Raw genomic sequence first — 21,090 nt, 5'->3', positions numbered from 1 at the left:
GAAGTCCGGCCCTTCTTTTTAATTCTTTTTTCTCCTCTAACTTGTTTATTTTTTAAGAGCTGAAACCTTGAACCTCCAAGATTCCCATCAAGCTTGAGCTATATGCAATCTAAGGGTTTTATCATAACAAACTGGGCCGAAAAAACTCTGATCTCAACCCAGATGCTAATTAAAACCCTACCTGAGTCATGTTGCTATGGTTACTGGGATTTCTCCAAACCCTGAGATTCTTAAAGGAGTAAATTTTAGTTACTTCTCCAAGGCTCAGAGTGGCATTACTGGGATTGAGCCACGCTAGTTCCCATAGGGTGTGGGTGTCATTGCACAATCAGCAGCCCAGGTGGCTTCTGCCTACATCATAACTAACCTCTGCATTGGATTCCATTTTTTGTCTCATTAGAGGTTTACAATAGCAGGGTGTTATCAAAGTACTATTATCATCTCATTTTAGAGAAGAGACTCCAGACTCTCAGTTTAGAGACCCACTCTTCTAGAGAAGGGACTGGAGACTCAGTCACGGTGAGTGGCTTATACAAGTTCACTCCATTTGTGACAGAGAGGGAATAGGAACTTGGTTTTCTAGTGCCAACACCTGTGCTTTCCACTAATTTACCCAGGACTGAGGCAGGCAGATACAATTCGGATGTTTTACTCTCACTCCCTGCTCAATTTCCATCCTCCTCGATGTCCTGTAGGTTCAGGAGGAGGGTAGACTTAAGAGTCTTGCAGGTACGGCAGGAACCTTAGGCTGGTTACTCTAGCTCTCTGTCTCTGCTTTGTCATCTGTAAATTGGGGCTGGCAATTCCTACCTCTTAGGGCTGTTCTGAGTAGGAAATGAGTTGTTATGTCTAACTCTTTTAACTCCATGCCTGGCCCATAGTGAGTGCCGTATAAATGGAAGCTCATCTTAGCTGCTGAATCCCTCATTCATTCGGGGACTTCACGCAGCTGCCAAAGAGTTGCAGTCATCTCAGGATCTGGAAGATGTCTGTTCTCCATGGTGGGCGGCCAATGCAATACCAGAACAAAGTAGTGGTCATGAGAAAAAAACCCACGTTAGATCACATCAGTGCCTGAGACGCCTTGATGTTCAAAGTCAAGTGTCCGGACTGCTTCTCTCTCTGGTCAATTTCCTTGTTTCTGATATCAGCCCAGAGGCACATCAGCTGAAATAGAACCACTGGAAATGACATAACTCGAGAAAGTCTGTTCAGAAAGGCTATAATTTTTTGAAAAACAGTAGGTTTCTCCTTTTCCTAACAGGAATCAGTTTTGCTCTAATTGAGAGAAATTTTTTTTTCCCAGCATTTAAATCCCATGCACAGCTCAATAACTGAAAAAAAAAAAATTATTTTTCTGTATCCTTTAAAAGGTACTTTAAACTGATAGGAGACAGCAGGGAAGCAGTAGAGAAAACTGAGTTTCACCATGCTAACACAAAACTACTTTTTTTTTTTTTTTTGAGACAGTCTCACTCTGTTGCCCATGCTAGAGTGTAGTGGCGCCATATCGGCTCACTGCAAGCTCCACCTCCCGGGTTCACGCCATTCTCCTGCCTCAGCCTCCGGAGTAGCTGGGACTACAGGCACCCGCCACCACACCCGGCTAATTTTTTGTATTTTTAGTAGAGACGGGGTTCCACCGTGTTGGTCAGGATGGTCTCAATCTCCTGACCTTGTGATCTGCCCGCCTCAGCCTCCCAAAGCGCTGAGATTACAGGTGTGAGCCATCATGCCCGGCCCTATTTTTTTCTTTAAAAACCCACATCTGAGGGTTCCTAACCACATGTAAAGCTTCCTCTTTTCTGCTTTTGGCCCCAAGACCTAATCACCATTGTGGTAACAGTTTATTGGGCACACATTTATTTAGCATTAACTGTTTGCCTCCCCAAATCTTTAAAAAAATGTTTTTTAACTTTAGCTTTAAAAATTTTATTATTTAAAGAAAATAGAGACAGGATGTCACTATGTTATCTAGCCTGGTCTCAAACTCCTGGGCTCAAGTAATCCTCCCGCTTCTGCCTCCCAAAGTGTTAGGATTACAGGTGTGAGCCATCATACGCAGCTCTCCCTAAATCTTATAGCATAACCTCCTTTTGCCCTCTTTTGCATATTTAAATTGAATGAAAATATTCAGGACTTCCTGGAAAAAGCCCACTGAAGACACTTCAGAGAACTGGGGAATAAAAAGGCAACCAGATTATAAAAATACAGGCACCAACAAATGGCAACAGCTTGGTTAAAGACTGGTTTCAATCACGAATCCCAAGCAGGGCCCCACGTGTAGGTTTGTTTGCTGGGTACAAAGAGGGCCACAACTCCTGCTCTCTGAGGGCTGCAATGGGAACCTGGGAAATTTACATAAAGGCACAATGGCCTTTGGGCAGATTCTGGGACCTGGGCCTGAAAGCTTTGATGAGGGCAAAGGTTTCTGGAAGAGCCCTTTGCCCTGCAGACAGAGTCCCAGGCAGACAATGGTACTCACCTTGACTTTGGAGGCGGAGGAGGAGGTGAGAATGTCTCAATCCCACTTCTGTCCTTGGGGAACTCAAAGGCAAAAGAGGCCGATTTGCTCATCCCGGTCCCAACTTTGCTGTTGTGCCCAGAGGAGCCACCTGTGGGGTGGAGACGGTGCCAAGTCGTGGAGTTTGAATGGTCTGTGGGGCCATTTTTGGTCTCTCTTCCCCAGCTGTGACTCAGCAATTCCTGCTCCACCTCCTCTTCTTCCTCTATCCGGCACTGACGACTCCAGGTGCCTGCCTGGAACCTGGGCCGCCTCTGTTCCAAGGCTGCGGAGGCCGCAGGCTGGGGACACCTGGATGGGTCACTGATAGTCACACCGTTGGTCCGGCAAGGAGGAGCTGGGTCAGCAGGACTTCGGGATGGAGGCTGGGGCCCAATGCCACTGCCGCCAGAACTCCCGTCACTGAGGTCAGCCAGCGGTGACACTGGGGGCCCTCCGGCAGATGGTGACACCGGGGACCCTCCGGGACTACTCTTGGACAACTTGGGGGGAATGGCGGGCCTCTCCTTGGGCTTGCTCTCGCTGGCACTGTGAGCGTGGCTTTCCCTGGAGCTCAGCCCCTGCTCAGCCGAAGTCTCCTCTTCACCCACCTCGGAGTTCTGGCTCACAGGCCCTCGTGGCCACTGCACCCCCACTGCAGAGTCAGGGCTGCTCAGGTAGATCGTCCGATGGTCCTCTTCCGGGTGGGCTGCCATGACTGTAATGGTGGCTGACACCTGGAGAGTTGGGTCTGGGCTGTCCCGGCCCCAGCCAGATGCTGTTTTCTGGGCCCAGGCATTACCTGTCCATACCTGGCCCTGGCCTTGACCCTGGCCTTGGCCCTGGGCAGCCGCTGCATGTTCTGTCTTGGTCTGTGGCTTGGAAGGCACCGGAGCTGCCTTCTTCCTCTTGGTGCTCTCAGCATAGATGGGTTCAGGCTGTGTATCTTCCCGGGGGTGGGCCGGGGGCTGGGGCTCCCCCGTCAGCCCAATGCATCTGCTAGGGGTCACCCCTGGGCAGCCAGGGTCCTGCTGCTTCTCTGGGGCAGGTTCCTTCATGAGGGAGCAGTAATCACTCTCGAGGTGGGGGACGAAGGGGCTACTGGCGCCGCTGCCGCTGCCGCTACCACAAGAGAGGCCATCAGAAGAAATGGCAGCCTCCGAGGTGAGGGACGGTTTCTTGGGGCCCAGGCAGGATGGGTGGGCAGTGGGGCCCTGGCTACAGCACTCCTTGGGGAAGCTCGGGCCCCGCTTCTCCTGCTCTGCGGGCCCCGCACACTTCCCCTGCTCGCAGCATGTGGGTGAGCAGTCCCTGCCACCATGCCTGCCCCGGGAACCTGCACTCTGGGAGGCAGCCTTCGCAACAGGGCTTCCAGGGCAGCAGTCCAGGATGGAGCAGTACTCTCCACCCTCGCTGTCCCCAGAGGGCGAGCACCTTTGATCACTGTCATCCTCCGAGGGCAGGGGTTCCCGCAGGGGCCCAGGGCCCTGGTGACAGCCAGATGTGGTCCCAGCAAAGGCAGCCAATTTCTGGCGGAAGCTCTCCTGGGTGGAGGGCCGGTCTTGATAAGGAAATGAGGGTTTTTCTTTGTGCCCAGCCTTCTCGTCCGGGAAGCTCAGTGGGTGGAAGGCAATGTTCCTCTCGCCGCGGGGCTCAAGGTTGTGCAGGCCGACCATGGTGTAAGCTGGGGGACAGCGAGAATTGCCATCAGGGGAGGTAGAGGGACCAGCAGGCTTCTGTACACCTCGGAAGCTGCCCAGGTAGACGACGGGGGCATCCTCCTGCTTCGGGAGGGGAAGCTTGCCGGGGGCTCGTCTCCAGATGACCTACACACAAGCCCAACGCAAAAAGACTTATATTAGAAGTTGTCATAGAAAAAAGAGAGAGAGGAAAAGTGAGAGGGAAGGGCAGTGATACTGTAGCTTGTCTTCTGTAGTGCAGTGCAGGGGCGCTGGGGCTGGGGACTCAGTGCACGCCCACCTTCTCATCTCCCGACGGCCCTGTGATCATTGCTGGGGCACCCGCTGAGCCATTTGTCTTCCCAGACACTGAGCTGCGCTTCCCACCCATGGATTGTAATGCTTTTGGCTTAAGTCTGTGAAGTAGGAAAAGAAAAATATAACTCTGAAAAAGAACACTTTGCCTTCTTCCTCCCTCACAACCAGCTGCTGGGTGAGAGAAGTTGTTCCACTGGATTGGAAAATGGAGCTTGGGGTTTTGTCTAATTTTTGCTTTGAGTTTGTGGGTTTTTTGATAACCCAATCACAGTGCATGCCTGAAGAAATCGAAGTCTTAAGTGTTTTTAAAACACACTGAACACACTGGAGCCAGATGCCCTGGCTCATACCTGTAATCCCAGCACTATGGGGGGCCGAGGAGGGCAGATTGCTTGAGCCCAGGAGTTCAAGATGAGCCTGGGCAACATGGCAAAATCCCATCTCTACAAAAAATACAGAAACTTCGTGGGTGTGGTGGTGTGCGCCTGTAGTCCCAGCTACTTGGGAGGTTGAGGTGGAAGGATGTTTTGAACCCATGAGGTGGAGGTTGCAGTGACCCAAATCACGCCACCACACTCCAGCCTGGGCGACAGAGCCAGACTCTGTCTCAATAATAATAATAATAATAATAATAAAGTAAAAAGAAAAACATTGGGTGGGTGGGTGTGGGCAGAACAGGAGGGTGAGGGGTGGGTTCTGAACCGGATCAGGGTGAGGGGTGGTTTCTGAACCGGATCAGGGTGAGGGGTGGTTTCTGAACTAGATAAGGGTGAGAGGTGGCTTCTGAATTGGATCTGGGCTCCCTCGCTTCTTTCTGTGCTTTGCTTCCAACTATGCCAGATGTTCTCTTTCTCCCACCTACAGCAGTGACCTCAGCCTGAGCCTGTGCAAGTGGTTGGACTCGCTGGGCTATGAGACAGATGTGGACGGCTCATTACCATCCCTGAAGTCACCGTTTCCTCCTCCTTCTGATCTAAAGTCCTCCCTTACCCCCACTTTTACAAGCAGCCTTAAAGCAGGGCCTGCCTCTGGCTTCTTTCCGAGGTGGTTCTGAGCTTAAGAGTCCCTGGCTCAGGTTGGTAAAGGTTGAAGGTATTGAGAATGGCCTGGAGAATGGGTGTAACCAGCTTAGGAGAAAACAGAGCGGCCTTGAAGGGGACATCAAGTTCATTGCAACCAAACGAAATGCCTCTCCTCAGTGAAGACTCCCCTGATTTAGAATTGACCTTAGTTTTCATATATGCTCACACAGCCTTCCTGATGTACTCACCATATTGGTCAAGAAAACTATAACAGGCAAAGAGGTCAAACAGGTAGCAAGCAGTTCCTGGAATATGTCTTAGCCGCATAGCTTCCTACATGTGTCTAAAGACAGCAGAGGCCAGCAGACCTGGGCTATGTGCCCTCTGACTTTGTAAAGGTCACCTGTGGAATGAGCACAATGGTCTAGCCTCTAGGGTGTAACTGTTTTTAGTGACCCTAGAAAAAACTGGTAAAATCCAAGCTTCAAAATTGGAAACAGGAGTACTGGCTGGGTATTAGATAATATTAGGGAATTACTGCTAATATTTTGAAGTGGGGGGCCAGGCATGGTGGCTTATGCCTATAATCCCAGCACTATGGGAGGCTGAGGCAGATGGATCACTTCAGCCTAGGAGTTCGAGACCAGGAATTTAAGACCAGCCTGGGCAACATAGCAAGATCCTATCTCCACCAAAAAAAACAACAAACAAACAACAAACGAACAAAAAAACCGCCAAATTAGCCAAGCATGGTGGCATGTACCTCTACTCTCAGCTTCCTAGGATGCTGAGGCAGGAGGATCACTTGAGCCTGGGAGGTGGAGACTGCAGTGAGCCGAGATCGCAACACTGCACTCCAGCCTGAGCAACAGTGAGACCGTCTCAAAAAATAAAATAAAATTAAATTAAAATTAAAAACTAAAAAAATACGCCAGGTACAGTGGCTCACGCCTGTAATCTCAGCACTTTGGGAGGCTGAGGCGGGTGGATCACTTGAGGTCAGGAGTTAGAGACCAGCCTAACCAACATGGTAAAACCTTGTCTCTACTAAAAATACAAAAATTAGTTGGGCATGGTGGTATGTGCCTAGAGCCCCAGCTTCTTGGGAGGGTGAGGCAGGACAATAGCTTGAACCCTGGAGGTGGAAGGTGCAGTGAGCTGAGATCCAGCCTGAGTGACAGAAAAAAAAAATTAGCGGTACCTCATGCCTATAATCCCAGCACTTTGGAAGGCCGAGGTGGGCACATCACAAGGTCAAGAAATCGAGACCATCCTGGCCAACGTGGTGAAACCCATCTCTACTAAAAATACAAAAATTAGCTGGGCATGGTGGTGGGCGCCTGTAATCCCAGCTACTCAGGAGGCTGAGGCAGGAGAATCGCTTGAACCAGGGAGTCGGAGGTTGCAGTGAGCCGAGATCGCACCACTACACTCCAGCCTGGATGACAGAGCGAGACTCCGTCTCAAAAAAAAAAAAAAATTTAAGTGTGATAATGGTATTGTGGTTATGTTTTTCATAAAGACTTTATCTTTGAAAGGTATATATTGAAATGATGTGATATCTGGGGTTTGCTTTAAAATCATAGGGAAGAGGGGTCAGTGTGGGGGAGGTGAAATAAGATTGGTTATGACTTGATGGTTGCTGAAGTTCATATTGAAATGTACTGGGTGCATGCAATTCACTTTGCAATTACTGCTACTTGTGTATATATTTAAAATGATCAACTAAGAAAATTTAAAAGTTTTTTAAAAAAATGTTCATTTTTTTGTCTGCCCTACACAGTCTGCAAATCACAGGAGGAAATTCTGGGGGCCTGGATTAATGGTTCTTAGCCTAAAGGGACAGAGAAAAAGGAGAGCAGCTACAGCGAATCCCAGGCAGGAGCCATCTCAGGGCAAACTGACAGGAAGCCATCCTGCAGGTTTCTTGCTGGAACAGCCCTCCCTGGCTGCCAGCCAGTCACCAAGTGTTCAAACAGGAGCAGCCCCTGTAAAAATACCACGAGTGTTAGTCAGTCTCACCTGCGAGACTTCGGCACTCAGGTTGGCCTCTGTCCACACATCAGAGGCCTCGGAGCTCATCATGGTGGGCTTCACGGCAATTGTGGGCTTGGAGTAAGGTGAGCTGTTCACACCTTCATCTTCCAGGCGGCAGTTCTCAGGCCTGGGAGGCAGGCGCGGTGGAGGGGGCAGGCTGCCCGCTCTGGGCTGGGGAGGGCCGGCCACCAGCTGGTGGTCGCTCCGCAGGCAGAAGCAGTTCTTGCAGGACCCGGGTTTCCAGATGTGCTCCACAAAGTCACTGCACGCAGACATTTTCAGGCTCTCGGGGTTCAGGCGGAGGGTCTGGTGCATCTTGAGCCGACAGGGTGCTGGTTCATCTTGCTCCCGGCTCTCTTGTGTGGTCTTGTGGGATTCAGAGGTGGGTCACAGAGCGGCTTCCTAGAAAGGCAGGACACTTTCCTGATTAGAGATTTGCCATGTCAGACAATGGGTGCATTATCAATTAGAGTCTCATTATTTGATCAGGGAGGAGAAGGAAGAGAAAAAGGTAAAGATTAGGATCCCATTTATTTTGGGACCCTCACCCATTTGCCACAGGGCTCTTAAACATTCTCTGGTGGTGTGGCCTTATCAGAAGCTGTAAAAACTAAACATAGCCTTGTTGCTTTAAAAGAGTATATAAAAGACATTTCAGTCCTCTAAAATCCTGGGTGGGGAGTGCCCTAAAATCCTTGGAGGTTTGGGGCAGTTATGGGAAGAAAACACATAGGGGTTAAGATGAGAAGCCAGTACCTCATCCATGTATTCCCTGACACCAGGGGCCTAGAGTCTGGGACGCTGACCCAGAGAAACAAGAACTGTCAAGTAGTACAGCAAATAAAAACAATGGCTTTTGGAAAATAATTTTTGACCAAGAACTGTGTGAGAGGGGAGGCAGGTTTAGGCCCTGAAAGGTGCATTGTAATCCACACTTACAACCAGGTGGAGATAGGAATGGTTGGGAAAGGGGAGAAGTGGGGTGCTGGCCTGTCCTCTAGACCTTATGGAGAGGTCTGGCATCTTGAGAAATATCCCTTGCTTAATATACATTACTTGACCCTGTGCTGCTGAGGTCCACAATGCTGGGTGTTATAGGCCAAAGGGGCAAACCAGTAGCAAGACAAACTCATGGTCAAAGGTGGCTGGATAGATGATGAGAGAGAGAAGAGATTAACGAAGAGCTATTTCCCAGTGATGGCTCTGGAGAGAAGGCGATTGGCTTGCTCAAAAAATTCAGTGCTTCTGAGAGTAAAACTGCAAGTGACAGTTTGCACCATGGTCCCTTGTAAATTCACCACTGAGAAGGAGCTCAAAGGGTTCCAGCCATTAACCAATTACCTTGAAATCATTCCATCAGGTAGCTGTTGTCCCAATTTTACAGGTGGGGAAACTACGGCAAAAACAAGAACTTGGACCAGCCCATAGACACAGAGAGTTTGCCCGTTCTAGAAACAGAAGCCAACTTTGCAGGCAGCTCCTCACTGCAGAGGTGATCTGCGCGTTGCTCCTGGCTCTTCTTAGCCTATTTCAAATAAACTGACTTCCCATAAGGAGAATGTTCAAGAGAAAAATCTTCCTTAAGAACATAAGGTGAACAGGTTCTCATTAAATAGGGAGCATTTTGCCTTAGGGTTTTCTCTCCACTTTCCTCCCATAAGGATCTGCCTGAAGTCTGACAATCTCTAAACTGTCAACAGGACTAAACAGGTGGAATGAGCCAGATACCCCAAAAATCATTCCAGAGTGTTTGTGGGAAGTGCTCTCTCTTATCTCCACACTCATAGACAGGGGTGTTTATTCAACAAGTGCTGAAGCTACATGTGCCTCTTTTCCCTCCAAAGTGAAAAATGGGTTGGGGCCGGGCACAGTGGCTCACACCTATAATCCCAGCACTTTGGGAGGCCAAGGTGGGTGGATCACCTGAGGTCAGGAGTTCGAGACCAGCCTGACCAATATAGAGAAAACTGTCTCTACTAAAAATACAAAATTAGCTGGGCGTGGTGGCGCATGCCTGTAATCCCAGCTACTCAGGAGGCTGAGGCAGAGGAATTGCTTGAACCCAGGAGGCAGAAGTCACGGTGAGCTAAGATTGCGCCACTGCACACCAGCCTGGACAACAAGAGTGAAACTCCATCTCAAAAAAAAAAAAAAAAAAAATAGGTTGGGAGTGGTGGCTCACACCTATAATCCCACCACTTTGGGAGGCTGAGGCAGGAGGATCGCTTGAGCCCAGGAGTTTAAGACCAGCCTGGGCAACACAGAGACACTCTGTCTTTACAAAAATAATAACTATTAAAAAAAAATTATCCAGGTGTAGGTGTGCGTGCCTGTGGTCCCAGCTACTTGGGAGGCTGGGTAGGAGGATTGCCTGAGCCCTGGAGGTCAAGGCTGCAGTGAGCCATGATCACACCACTGCACTCCAGCCTGGGTGACAAGAGTGAGACCCTGTCTAAAAACCAAAAAAAAAAAGTTAAGAATAAAGCCCACTGCATCTTTAAGCTAAATAAATCCTCTGAAACAAAAGTATCTTTTAGCAATCACTGTTAGGGTCTCACAGGTCCTTTTCCTTAAGAAGACTGTTAGCTAGGTTCTTCTCTTCCAAATACGCCCAAGTAGCAGGTTCCTTCTTTGCCAAGTTCTCCAGAAGAGGTCACTGGGCTTCAACAAGCAGAGGAAACAGCCAGGTTTTGTCTTTCTCTTATAATCTCAGGCCACAGAGAAATGTAGGCTTGCTGCTAAGTTTTGGGAGGGGGAAAAAGCAGAGGAAGTATTCCAGCCTTCAGGAATAGGCAGTAGGTCCCTTCCTGGGATGCTCATGGGTGAAGACTGCCTACACCTTCTAGGCCACAGAAAGGACACTGCCCAGCCCACCTCCACTGCAGGCAGATGCTCCCATGCCTGCTCCGTGGGATGGAGGAAGACAGCCTGGAAACCAGCTCTGTGTGGGCTATGCAAGTTCCCACAGTTCCTCCTGACACTGGGCTATCTGAGGAGGTGGGTGCCCAACCACTTCCTCAGGGACTACCACAGATTCACAAAGCAGCGGTTTTGCTTGGCGACATGTTGCCTCCTCAACAGGCAAGTAAGAACACAAACTTGTTTTTGGGGAAGGGGTGACATTGGTATCAGAGGCCCTATTTTCTAAGATTCCCCAACCTTTGCACAGCCCTGGGAGTGTGAAAGGATGTAGATTGCCAGCATGGGGGAAGTTTCCTTGAGAATGTCTCATCAGTTTACGAGCAGTCTTTGCTCCCATCCTCAGCTCTGAAATCCTTGGATGTTTAGACAGGCAACTTTCATCACATGACTGCTGGGGATGGACCCAAAGATTTTTAAAGGGAAGTCATTGAATAAGAAAAGAACAAATGAAGCCCTGGGCTTCCCACTGTCATTGAGTCACTGCATCCTGTTAAAACTGGTTTCTCAGTGGCTGCAAACAGAATTTACCACCGCGTGCAGCCAAAAAAAAAAAAAAAAAAAAAAAACTCTTCTGGTTGCACTTCTGTGCCTGGAATTATCTCCTATTTGTTTTAAGTAAAAGATGGTGAGAAACACAAGTGGCACCCACAAAGCCTTGCCTTGCCTTGCCTGGTGCAGCAGTGCCAGCTCTCCACAGCATGGGGAAGGCACTTCCCAGCCCACATTCCTTACCTCTGAGGGGAGGCAGCCCCCAGAATTATGCAAATCCCCCCATTTCAGTAGGAGGCTGCAGTGTCAGATTAGAAAAAAGAGCTCAGCATTCTTTCTGATGCAAGTCATGAAAAAAATGTCTTTGCCTCTGCAAACTTCTGCACTAGATTTGTGGCTACAGTTTGCAAGACTGAAGCTGTCAGATACACTCCCACCCCGTTTCGAAAAAGAATCTGAAGAATCAAGGTGGCCAGATCCTTACGATTAAATATTTTGGCCCAAAATACCCCCTCAGACTTATATCAGAAGTTGCTTATGCCTTATCCTGAAGTGACAGAATTGCAGAAAACATTCACCTAAAATTTTTTTCTGTATGTTACAGTTAAATTAATGCAACGCCAGCTAAAGGAAAGAAATATGTGTGGAAAGTGTCTGAACTTCGGCACACTCCACTTGGCCAGGGTTGACCAGGCAGAAAGGAGAAAGTGACAACTTTACCACCCACTAGCCCCCTACCTCCCTCCTCACACAGAGGGTAAATTATGATATTCACCCAACTTTTCCTTTTCTTTTTTCTTCCTCCAGTGCTGGAGGAAAGAAGATCTCAGAGGGAGGAATGCGGTTTTGCACCCACTGCAGTCGAAACCAACCAGACCTCAGGAGAGCAAAATAACTGCGGAATTCCCTAGGGTTTCCTGTCAAATTTCCTTCTCAGAAAGGGAAGGGGAGAGGAGTTGTTAAGGATAGTTCAGGCCAGTGATCAGGAAAGCCTTCTGAACCTGACTCCGGACTGAATGCATCGCAAAACTCCTCGCCCCTAGACCACTGGGCTTTCTTATCGGCTCTGCAAAACCATGTGCAGGGCGAGCTTACCTGAGAGAAACGCACAGACCGTGAGCTGGCGCTCACCGCTGCGAATGCCCGGCCGCCTCCATGCCCAGCAGAGGATTCTATGTTCTAAGTGTGTGTGTCCCCGGATACCAGCAAAGGTTAACTACGTGCTCACAGCATGCGTTTCAGAGGGCTCAGCCAGGGCTCGGGGAAAAGGGCATCATCTCGTTGCCTCTGGAGCCCCGCTGCTGCATACCTGGGAGCTACCCTGGACCCCCAAACCATCCCCCCGGGTCCTGGTCCCAGCAGCCAGGCGGCCTTCCGTCTCTGCCCCTTGACAATACTCTGGCGGTGGAAAGCAGTCCTCAAAGCGCTTCAGCCTCCGGCCGCAAACAGAGCAGCAAGACCGGAGAAACCATCCTAACAGTCGGTTCTCCCTTCTGGAACTCGTAGGAAAGTTTCCCCGTTTTAAAGAGCGCGATTCTCGAATGAATCAAAAACACCCTCCAGCTCCTCGGTCCTCCCGGCCAGGCGCCTCCCTGCACCTTCGGGCACCACCCCGGGCTCACGCGGCCCCGGCGCTGCCCACTCCCCGAGCGGCCGCCTGTCCCCCGGGGGGTCGCCCGCTCGGCGATTGCAGCGCCGCTCCAAAGCTCCCCTCTGCGATCACGCTCGCCAGACAAAAAGAGGCCGAGTTTGGAGAGCGCGTCGCGGGCTCACCTCGGGGCTGCGCTCCCCCGGCCCCTCCTTCGGTCTCCGAGCCGCCAGCCGCCCGGCCGGAGCATTGTTCGCTGAAGGTCTGCGCGCTGTGCGTGCCCGGCCGCGGGCGGCTGCCGTCTGCCTGGGCCCGGCGGCCGGGTGGCAGCTGCAAGCGCGGCTCCGCCCCCTCCGCCTCCGGTGACGCCGCCCGCTCGCCCGAGCTCCCGCCGCACCTCCGCAGTCCCTGCCGCCGCCCGGCCCCGCCTGGCCCGCGCGCCCCGCCGCCCGGCTCGCGCCTGCCGCTCCCACCCGGCGGTCTCCTACCCCCAGGGCCCTGACTCCTCCAAAGTCTCCACGCCCCGGGCCTCCCTCTCTTGCCCACCCTCCCTCCCCGGACCGGCAGGCTCCGCCCCCAGCCCCAGACTTGGCGCGGGCTGACCCCCGAGCCCAGCACCCGTTTGCACCCCCTCCTCAGTGGGGACCCTGCACAGCCCTGCAGGGGCGAGCTCTGGCGTTGCAATCCTCCTTTTGCGATCATGCGTGTATAGGTGCCCGGCATCACTTCATCCAGCTGGCCTTGCGGGACTCTGGGAAGAGAGGGAAGAGGAAGGGGAAACGAGGAAGTGAGGGGTCGGGAGTGGAATACAGGTCAGGGTCCGAGGCGGGCTCTGAAAGCCACGTGAGCACAGCGAGCTCTCCCTACTCCTGGGAAGAGGGTGGCGCCGGCAGGAGCAGGGCTGGGAGTCGCGGTGGTGGATTCCAGGTTCCGCTCAGTCCCTGGACTGCAGGCCTCTGGCAAATAATCTTTGAACTTTAGTTTTCTGGATGTAGAATGCAAGCGTTGCACTGCAGGGAGCTGGCCTTCTACCATGCTAGGACATCCAAGTCTTCCGCAGGCCAGTAATACACCTGTCTGTATACCCTTTCCAGTGAGTCATTCACTGAGATAGAACGAGTTCGAGATAGTCCTCGCGCTAAAAAATCTTTTAACTGGGAGTATAATAGCTTAAGACCCAGTCAGTCCTGTAGCTTGACCTGGGTGTTTACTCGGGGAGCCAGACCTACGGTCACCTCCCAGGGCCATGCCAGGTGGGGAGAATTCAGTGAAATGGAACAGGAAGAGGACCCCCCTCCCCCAAAAAACACAACACCTGCGGCTTCTCAAAAAACACAACACCTGCGGCTTCTCTCGCCCTCTACCCCCTCCCCAGAAAGGTAGTTTATTGTGACTCCAATGAAGGTCCTCTGCCAGTCAGCCTGCGAGCCCCCACCCACTGAGAGGAGGAAGATGGGCCCCCACCCTCACCCCCAGATCCCTGGCTCTCCTCTTTGCTGCTGTGGGTGTGGACAGAGAGGGAAGATGTGTATTTGAGGTTTGGCTTCTGTGTGAGGAAAGGGAAAAAAGGATCCAGGGAATTCTTCCTCATGTTCCAGTGACACCCATGCCTCCTAAGAGGATAGAATCTGGGGAAAGCTGTAGAGGGATGGGAATGCAATTGACATTCCTTAAGGACCTACCTAGCGCTAAGCAATCCTATGAGGAGAGCATCATTATCCCCATTCTACAGATAAGAAAACTGAGGCTCATGGGGCCTCACAATTTGCCGGGGTTCCTCAGCTGAAAAGTAGTAGTACTAAGATTGGAACCAAAGGCTGTCTGGCTTCGCTGGTAGGCAAGTCTACTCTGACACTCCGCCCTCGCCAAGTGCAGGTAGTCCAGCCCTATTTTTCTGTCTTCCCTAAGTGAAGAGAAATCATTTGAACAAATACTGGCTGGGCACGGTGGCTCACACCTGTAATCCCAGCATTTTGGGAGGCCGAGGCTAGCAGATCACCTGAGGTCAGGAGTTCAAGACCAGCCTGGGCAACATAGTGAAACCTCATCTCTACTAAAAATACAAAAATTAGTCGAGTGTGGTGGTGGGTGCCTGTAATCCTGGCTACTCGGGATGCTGAGTCAGGAGACTCGCTTGAGCCCGGGAGGTGAAGGTTGCAGTGAGCTGAGATCGCGCCACTACACTCCAGCTTGGGTAACAGAGCAAGACCCTGTCTCGAAAAAAAAAAAAAAAAAAAAAAGGAAGGAAAACTTTGGTTACAGTTCATGAGCATCCAACACAGCTGAAGGATCCAGACCCTACCAAGACTCAAGAGGGGAAGATGTTGATTAAACATGTAGGTACGAAGTGGTCTGCACTGGAGAAATACAAAAGTGACTTCAAAAAGTGTGCAATTCGTTTACAATGGGAGAAGGCAAACTAAGATGTTTGAGAAGTTCCTGGTTCTCAGAATTCAGGCTGAATGTTTCACTTCTTTCCTCTGTAAGAGAGACACTGACCTCACAGAATAAAGGCCATACTGAACATATAAAAGAGGCACTTACTTTTGCACTTTATTTTCTTCTCTTAGTACCTAACTTATTCTTTTTTTTTTTTTTCTGAAACAGAGTTTTTTGTTTTTTTTTTTTTGAGACGGAGTCTTGCTCTGTCCCCCAGGCTGGAGTGCAGTGGCGCGATCTCGGCTCACTGCAAACTCTGCCTCCCGGGTTCACGCCATGCTCCTGCCTCAGCCTCCCGTGTAGCTGGGACTACAGGCGCCCGCCAACACGTCCGGCTAATTTTTTGTATTTTTAGTAGAGATGGGGTTTCACCATGTTAGCCATGATGGTCTCGATCTCCTGACCTCGTGATCCGCCCGCCTCGGCCTCCCAAAGCGCTGGGATTACAGGCTTGAGCCACCGCGCCCGGCCCAGAGTTTTGTCTTTTGATCAGACTGGAGTGAAGTGACAAGATCTTGGCTCACTGCAGCCTCCACTCCCCAGGTTCAAGCCATTCTTCTGCCTCAGCCTCCGGAGTAGCTGGTATTGCAGGCGCCCACCACCATGCCCTGCTAATTTTTCTATTTTTTAGTAGAGACGGCTTTTCACCATGTTGGGCCAGGCTGGTCTTGAACTCCTGACCTCAAGTGATCTGCCTGCCTCAGCCTCCCAAAGTGCTAGGATTACAGGTGTGAGCCACCACGCCTGGCCCCTGATTTATTCGTAATACATGAACAGGCTAGAGAGCATAATTATAAGAGAAAGCCATAATGCGGCAAGACTTGTAGTTCTGTGCCATGGGGCAGTACTTGAAGGGTTAATTCAGTGTGTCTACAAAATAAACTGTGTTCTCAAGTGGTTTGCTGTGCTCACACAAAGTAAGTGCATTATACTGTGGTTGCTGACATATAATGTGCATCTTTTTAAAAGCCAGCAACATGGCCATAGAGACGGCATCATCTTGCCTAATGAAAAGAATCAAGAAACACTTCAAAGGAGTCACTGAGATGCACATAAAATACCCACACTCTTATGTAGTGCTCTACCAGCGACGGTTAAGTATATTATATCCTCAGTCAAGCTACGGTAAGCTCATGCATTTTCATAAAGAATTCTTGCTTGAACCTCCAAACTGTACCCTGCAATGCAGTGTAATTTGTGTAGACACAGCATCCTGCTTCCAGCTGCTTATCAGTCCATTTTTATGACACTTTTAACTGCAGGGCGTGGGCTCCCTGATACAGACCAGACCTTGAAGAAGAGCAATTCCTCGTCAGAGTTTTAGTCCAGCAGCACCATTCTCTACAAGAGCAGTTATATTTTAGGAAATTGGGACAAGAGGTTAAGGCTGGGAGTGCTTTGGGGTGAGTAAAGTAAGGTAGTTTGGAATTAAGCAAAATGGCAGGATTAGGAAGGGCATGCCATTAAATCATACTGGAAAAATACAAGCTGGGGTATTCGAGAGGGATCAGAGAGTATGAAGATTGAGCCAAAGAAATCCCACACATGTTATCTCCTCAGTCAGAGAATACATCTCAAATAATAGAGACATGCATCTCACCTAAAAGTGAGAAAGATGTTCAGTTTTCTCAATGAATACGTATTGAGTGCCTTCTACTTATAAGCACTGCATGAGGTCCTATTGGGAAAAGAAAGACGAGCAAGAGCCAAGAAAAATAAGCTCTATGAGAGGAAGATAAGCCGGGGCAGTGGGGGTTCAAGGGAGAAACAGACAGAAGAAACACAGAAAGTGGCTTTATAGAGGAGGGGAGCTTTAGAAGATGAGAACGATTTCAATCTGTGGACGATGGGGACTTTCCAGACTGAGACAATGGTATCTGCAAAGGAATGGACGTGGGAGAGGCGGAAGACTTCTCAGAGGTTTTGCATTCTCGCCTGGCTGGATCATGGTTATTGGAGACAGGCCTGGAAACTGAGTGTGGCACTAGAAGGGAAGAACTTGGTTTCCAGGTGAGCCATCGAGAAAGTGTTGACATTTCCGAGCAGCAGAATGACATCACGAAGGCAGTTTTTCATTAGCTTTCTCTGGATCTTGTATCCCAGATGGATTAGGAAGTGGGAGAAGAGATTGGAGACGAGGAGTCTGGCTTAGCGTTCCTATCCCTGGTCCAGATGGCAGTTGATGTGTTTTGATAAGGGACATGGCAAGGGAAACAGAAAGAATGATGCTGTGTGTGGTTTTGAGAGACTTGAAGAGGGAGAAATGGGGATTGGTTGCTTCGCGGATTCACTGTGAGCAGTAACCTATTAACGAATAAACCCTTACGTTATGGAGCACCTACTCAGCATCGCGCCCTGTGTGCTCAATGACGTACCTGGCTTTTCTCATGTAAGCCTCGCAGAAACACTGGAGTAGGTGCTATTACCGAGGGAGAGGAAGGAATCAAAGGTGATCGGCAGCGTTTTAGCCCCTAGAGAGCGGTAGAATTATGGTATCATTATTACAGACAGGAAAGTGACTGAATTCAGTTTGTGGTCTGTTGGGTTGGAAGTGTGTAGCCACCATTCGGTGAATGAAGCCATCCTGCCAGAAGTGGTGTTTGGAGCCCCCAGAACAAACAAAGGGGTTGGAGGAGTATTGTGAAGGAGGCACAAAAGTGATAGGAGGAGGCGAAGAATTGGGGGACCCAGGAATACAGAAGAGGCCATGAGAAAATAAAGAAGCATGACCCCTTCCCTTCCAGACCTTTTAAAATGCAGAGCAGTCTAAAGAGAGATCTCTTGTGGAGGACAAAAAGGAAAGAGATGTTATCACGGAAATTCCAGGTTCCAGTTAATTGCATGAGCCAGGGAGTGTCTGAGACAAGCTTAAGCTCTTAGTGACTTTGTTTATAGTAACAAGAGGTTCTAAAGGACCCCATGGAAGAAAGGAATTAGATGGGAGGACAAATGGAATGGATAAGGTAGGCTCGATAGGGATGCTGATAGAAAAAAGGGGTATTTTGGCCAGGTGCAGTGGCTCATTTCTGGAATCCCAGGACTTTGGGAGGTCAAGGTGGGAGAGTTGCTTGAACTCAGAAGTTCAAGACCAGCCTGGTCAACACGGTGAGACCCTGTCTCTATTAAATTAAAAAATTAGCCAGATATGGTAGCATGTGCCTATAGTCCCAGCTATTCAGGAAGCTGAGGCAGGAGAGTTGTTTGAGCCTGGGAGGTTGAGGCTGCAGTGAGCTATGATTGCGCCTCTGTACTGCACCCTGGGCAAGGGTGAGACACTGACTCCAAAAAGAAAAACAAAACAAAACAAAATAAAAGGGAGTATTTCACAAGGGGAGGAGGGTAATTGCAGATGGGAGAGGTTGGTGCCCTGGACGTCCTGACCATCTGCTCCAGGCTTGAAAGCTAAGCCTGCCCTAGTGGCAATTTGGGTCCCAAAACCACCATGGAGAGGACCGGGTAGGGAGGGAAGGAAAAACATCTTTCAAAAACTTGCTGTGATGAGCCCTTCTAGCTTCCTTCTGTCCTGCTAGGAGATAACAGTCTCAGTAAGCCAGTTAGAGCTTGGTCTAGCAAACGCACACAGCCCCACTCCTCTCTTTTCTCTCAGACTGATAACCGGCTCTTTCATTTGCCACCCCAAAGCTATCTCTTTCTTCTCTGAGGTGTGGAAATTCACATATCTTATCAGTTAATCCCTGCCCTGTGATTATGGAATCACATCCTCATGTCCCACCTTTTTTAAGAAAAACATATCAACATATCCAACATCCCATTCTTCTCACACGTTAATTCTAGGCAGCACTACACAAGATAAAACATTCTAAATAATTTATAGTATCGTATTCCAAGCACCGAATAGATTTTTTTTGCCCAAACTGAAAGCTATTATTTAAATAATGACTGCAGATGTCAGAATCTCAAACCACACAGGACTGAGAGCCAAAGGTTCAAGGTTGTTATGATCTTTCTTTTGTGCTCAAGCACCACAGAGCACAGATGTCAGTGGTAAAGAAGAAAAACACTTTTTTCCCCTTTTGTGTATGTATTAATCTGTTCTCACACTGCTAATAAAGATGTACCTGAGACTGGGTGATTTATAAAGGAGAGGTTTCAGGGACTCACAGTTCCGCATGGGGCTGGGGAGGCCTCACAATCATGGCAGAAGGCAAATGAGGAGCGAAGTCACATCTTACATTGCGACAGGCAAAAAGAGCTTGTGTAGGAAACTCCCCTTTATAAAACCATCAGAGCCAGGCCCAGTGGCTCACACCTATAATCCCAGCACTTTGGGAGGCTGAGGCAGGTGGATCACTTGAGGTCAGGAGTTCCAGACCAGCCTGGCCAAAATGGTGAAACCCCATCTCTACTAAAAATACAAAAATTAGCCAGGATTGTGGTGGGTGCCTGTAATCCCACCTACTCAGGAGGCTGAGACAGGAGAATCGCTTGAACCTGGGAGGCAGAGGTTGCAGTGAGCCAAGATGGTGCCACTCCATTCCAGCCTGGGTGACAGAGCAAGACTCCAACTGGAAAGAAAAAAAAAAAAAAAAAAAACCATGAGATCTCATGAGACTTACTATCATGAGAACAGCATGAAAAAGACCCACCCCCGTCATTCAATTACCTCCCACTGGGTGCCTCATGTGGAATGACATGTGGAAATTATGGGAGCTCCAATTCAAGATGAGATTTGGATGGGAACACAGCCAACCTATATCAATATATAACCATAGGTAGGTGTGCATTCAGTGACAGATACATTATTAAGTTTTTGCAAATGTTGTTTTTTCAAAATGTTACTGTTATGGGCTAAATTGTATGGCTCCCCCTACCAACCCCCCAGAAAAGATATGTTGAAGTCCTAACCCCCAGTGCTACAGAATGTGACCTTCTTAGAATTAGGGTCTTTACAGATGTAATCAAGTTGAAATGAGGTCATTAGGGTGGGCCCTAATCCAGTGATTGGTGTTCATCTGTAGAGAGAGATGGAGACAGCCATGTGAGGGGAGTGACGCAGGTACAAGCCAAGGAGCACCATGAACTGCCAGCAAACACCAAAAGCTAGGAGAGGCAAGGAAGGCTTCGCCTCTAGGGTCAGCAAAGAGAGCCTGGCCCTGCTGACACATTGATTTGGGACTTCTAGTCCCCAGAACTATAAGATAATTTCTCTTGTTTTAAGCCATGTAGTTTTTGGTACATGGTTATGGCAGCCTTAAAAAACTAATAAAGGGGGCTGGGCGTAGTGGTTCATGCCTACAATTTCAGTGCTTTGGGAGGCTGAAGCAGGTGGATTGCTTGAGTCCATGAGTTTGAGAGCAGCCTGGGCAACATGGTGAAAGCCCATCTCTACCAAAAATACAAAAAAAAATTAGCCAGGCATGGTGGCACTGCCTGTGGTCCCAGGTACTTGATAGGCTGAGGTGGGAGGATCACTTGAGCCAGGGAGGTGGAGGCTGCAGAGAGCTGAGAAGGTGGAGGTTGCAGGGAGCTGAGATTGTACCACTGCACTCCAGCCTGGAAAATAGAGTGAGACCTTGTTTAAAAAAAAAAAAAACAAAAAAAACCTAGCAAAGGAGAAAAGGTACTAAAATTAAAGTATGCCGGCCGGGTGCAGTGGCTGACGCCTGTAATCCCAACACTTTGGTAGGCCAAGGCAGGCAGGTCACGAAGTCAGGAGATCAAGACCATCCTGGCTAACACGGCGAAACCCCCGTCTCTACTAAAAATACAAAAAAATTAGCTGGGCATGGAGGCAGGCGCCTGTAGTCCCACCCACTCGGGAAGCTGAGGCAGGAGAATGGTGTGAACCTGGGAGCCGGAGCTTGCAGTGAGCCGAGATAGCACCTCTGCACTCCAGCCTGGGCGACAGAGCGAGACTCCTTCTCAAAAAAAAAAAAAAATTTAAAGTATGCCAATGATTGATATACACTAATGCTCTTAGTTAGAAAGTTAATATTTTTCCAAAAATCAACTCATAAGAAAGTGGCATACAGGAGACATGTTAGTGGCTGCTATGGGTGGAATGCCAGGCAGTTCACTACAGTAGGAAAGTGGGATATCCCTTTATTCTCTCTATGGGAGCTTTGATCTGGC

The 21,090-nt window shown here is 49.5% G+C and overlaps 1 protein-coding gene across 2 annotated transcripts in view; it reads right to left on the bottom strand.

The window, feature by feature from the left end:
• Window positions 1-12,921, bottom strand: part of PRAG1 (PEAK1 related, kinase-activating pseudokinase 1) — a 77,069-nt gene extending 64,148 nt beyond the window's left edge. The window contains exons 1-3 of one of the 2 annotated variants that reach the window (XM_030812408.1): window positions 12,744-12,921; window positions 7,545-7,961; window positions 2,486-4,329 (exon numbers count right to left, since the gene is read on the bottom strand). In XM_030812408.1, the coding sequence (XP_030668268.1) occupies window positions 2,486-4,329; window positions 7,545-7,874 (2,174 nt within the window). In that variant the 5' untranslated portion in view covers window positions 7,875-7,961; window positions 12,744-12,921. Of the gene's footprint in view, window positions 1-2,485; window positions 4,330-7,544; window positions 7,962-12,065; window positions 12,663-12,743 lie in introns of those variants that run through there. The other variant, XM_030812409.1, reaches the window with a different exon arrangement.
• Window positions 12,922-21,090: the final 8,169 nt, after the last annotated feature.

The sequence above is a fragment of the Nomascus leucogenys genome, chromosome 4, assembly GCF_006542625.1.
Source record: "Nomascus leucogenys isolate Asia chromosome 4, Asia_NLE_v1, whole genome shotgun sequence".
Lineage (NCBI taxonomy): Eukaryota > Metazoa > Chordata > Mammalia > Primates > Hylobatidae > Nomascus > Nomascus leucogenys.
This window is presented reverse-complemented; position numbering and strand designations above follow the sequence as displayed.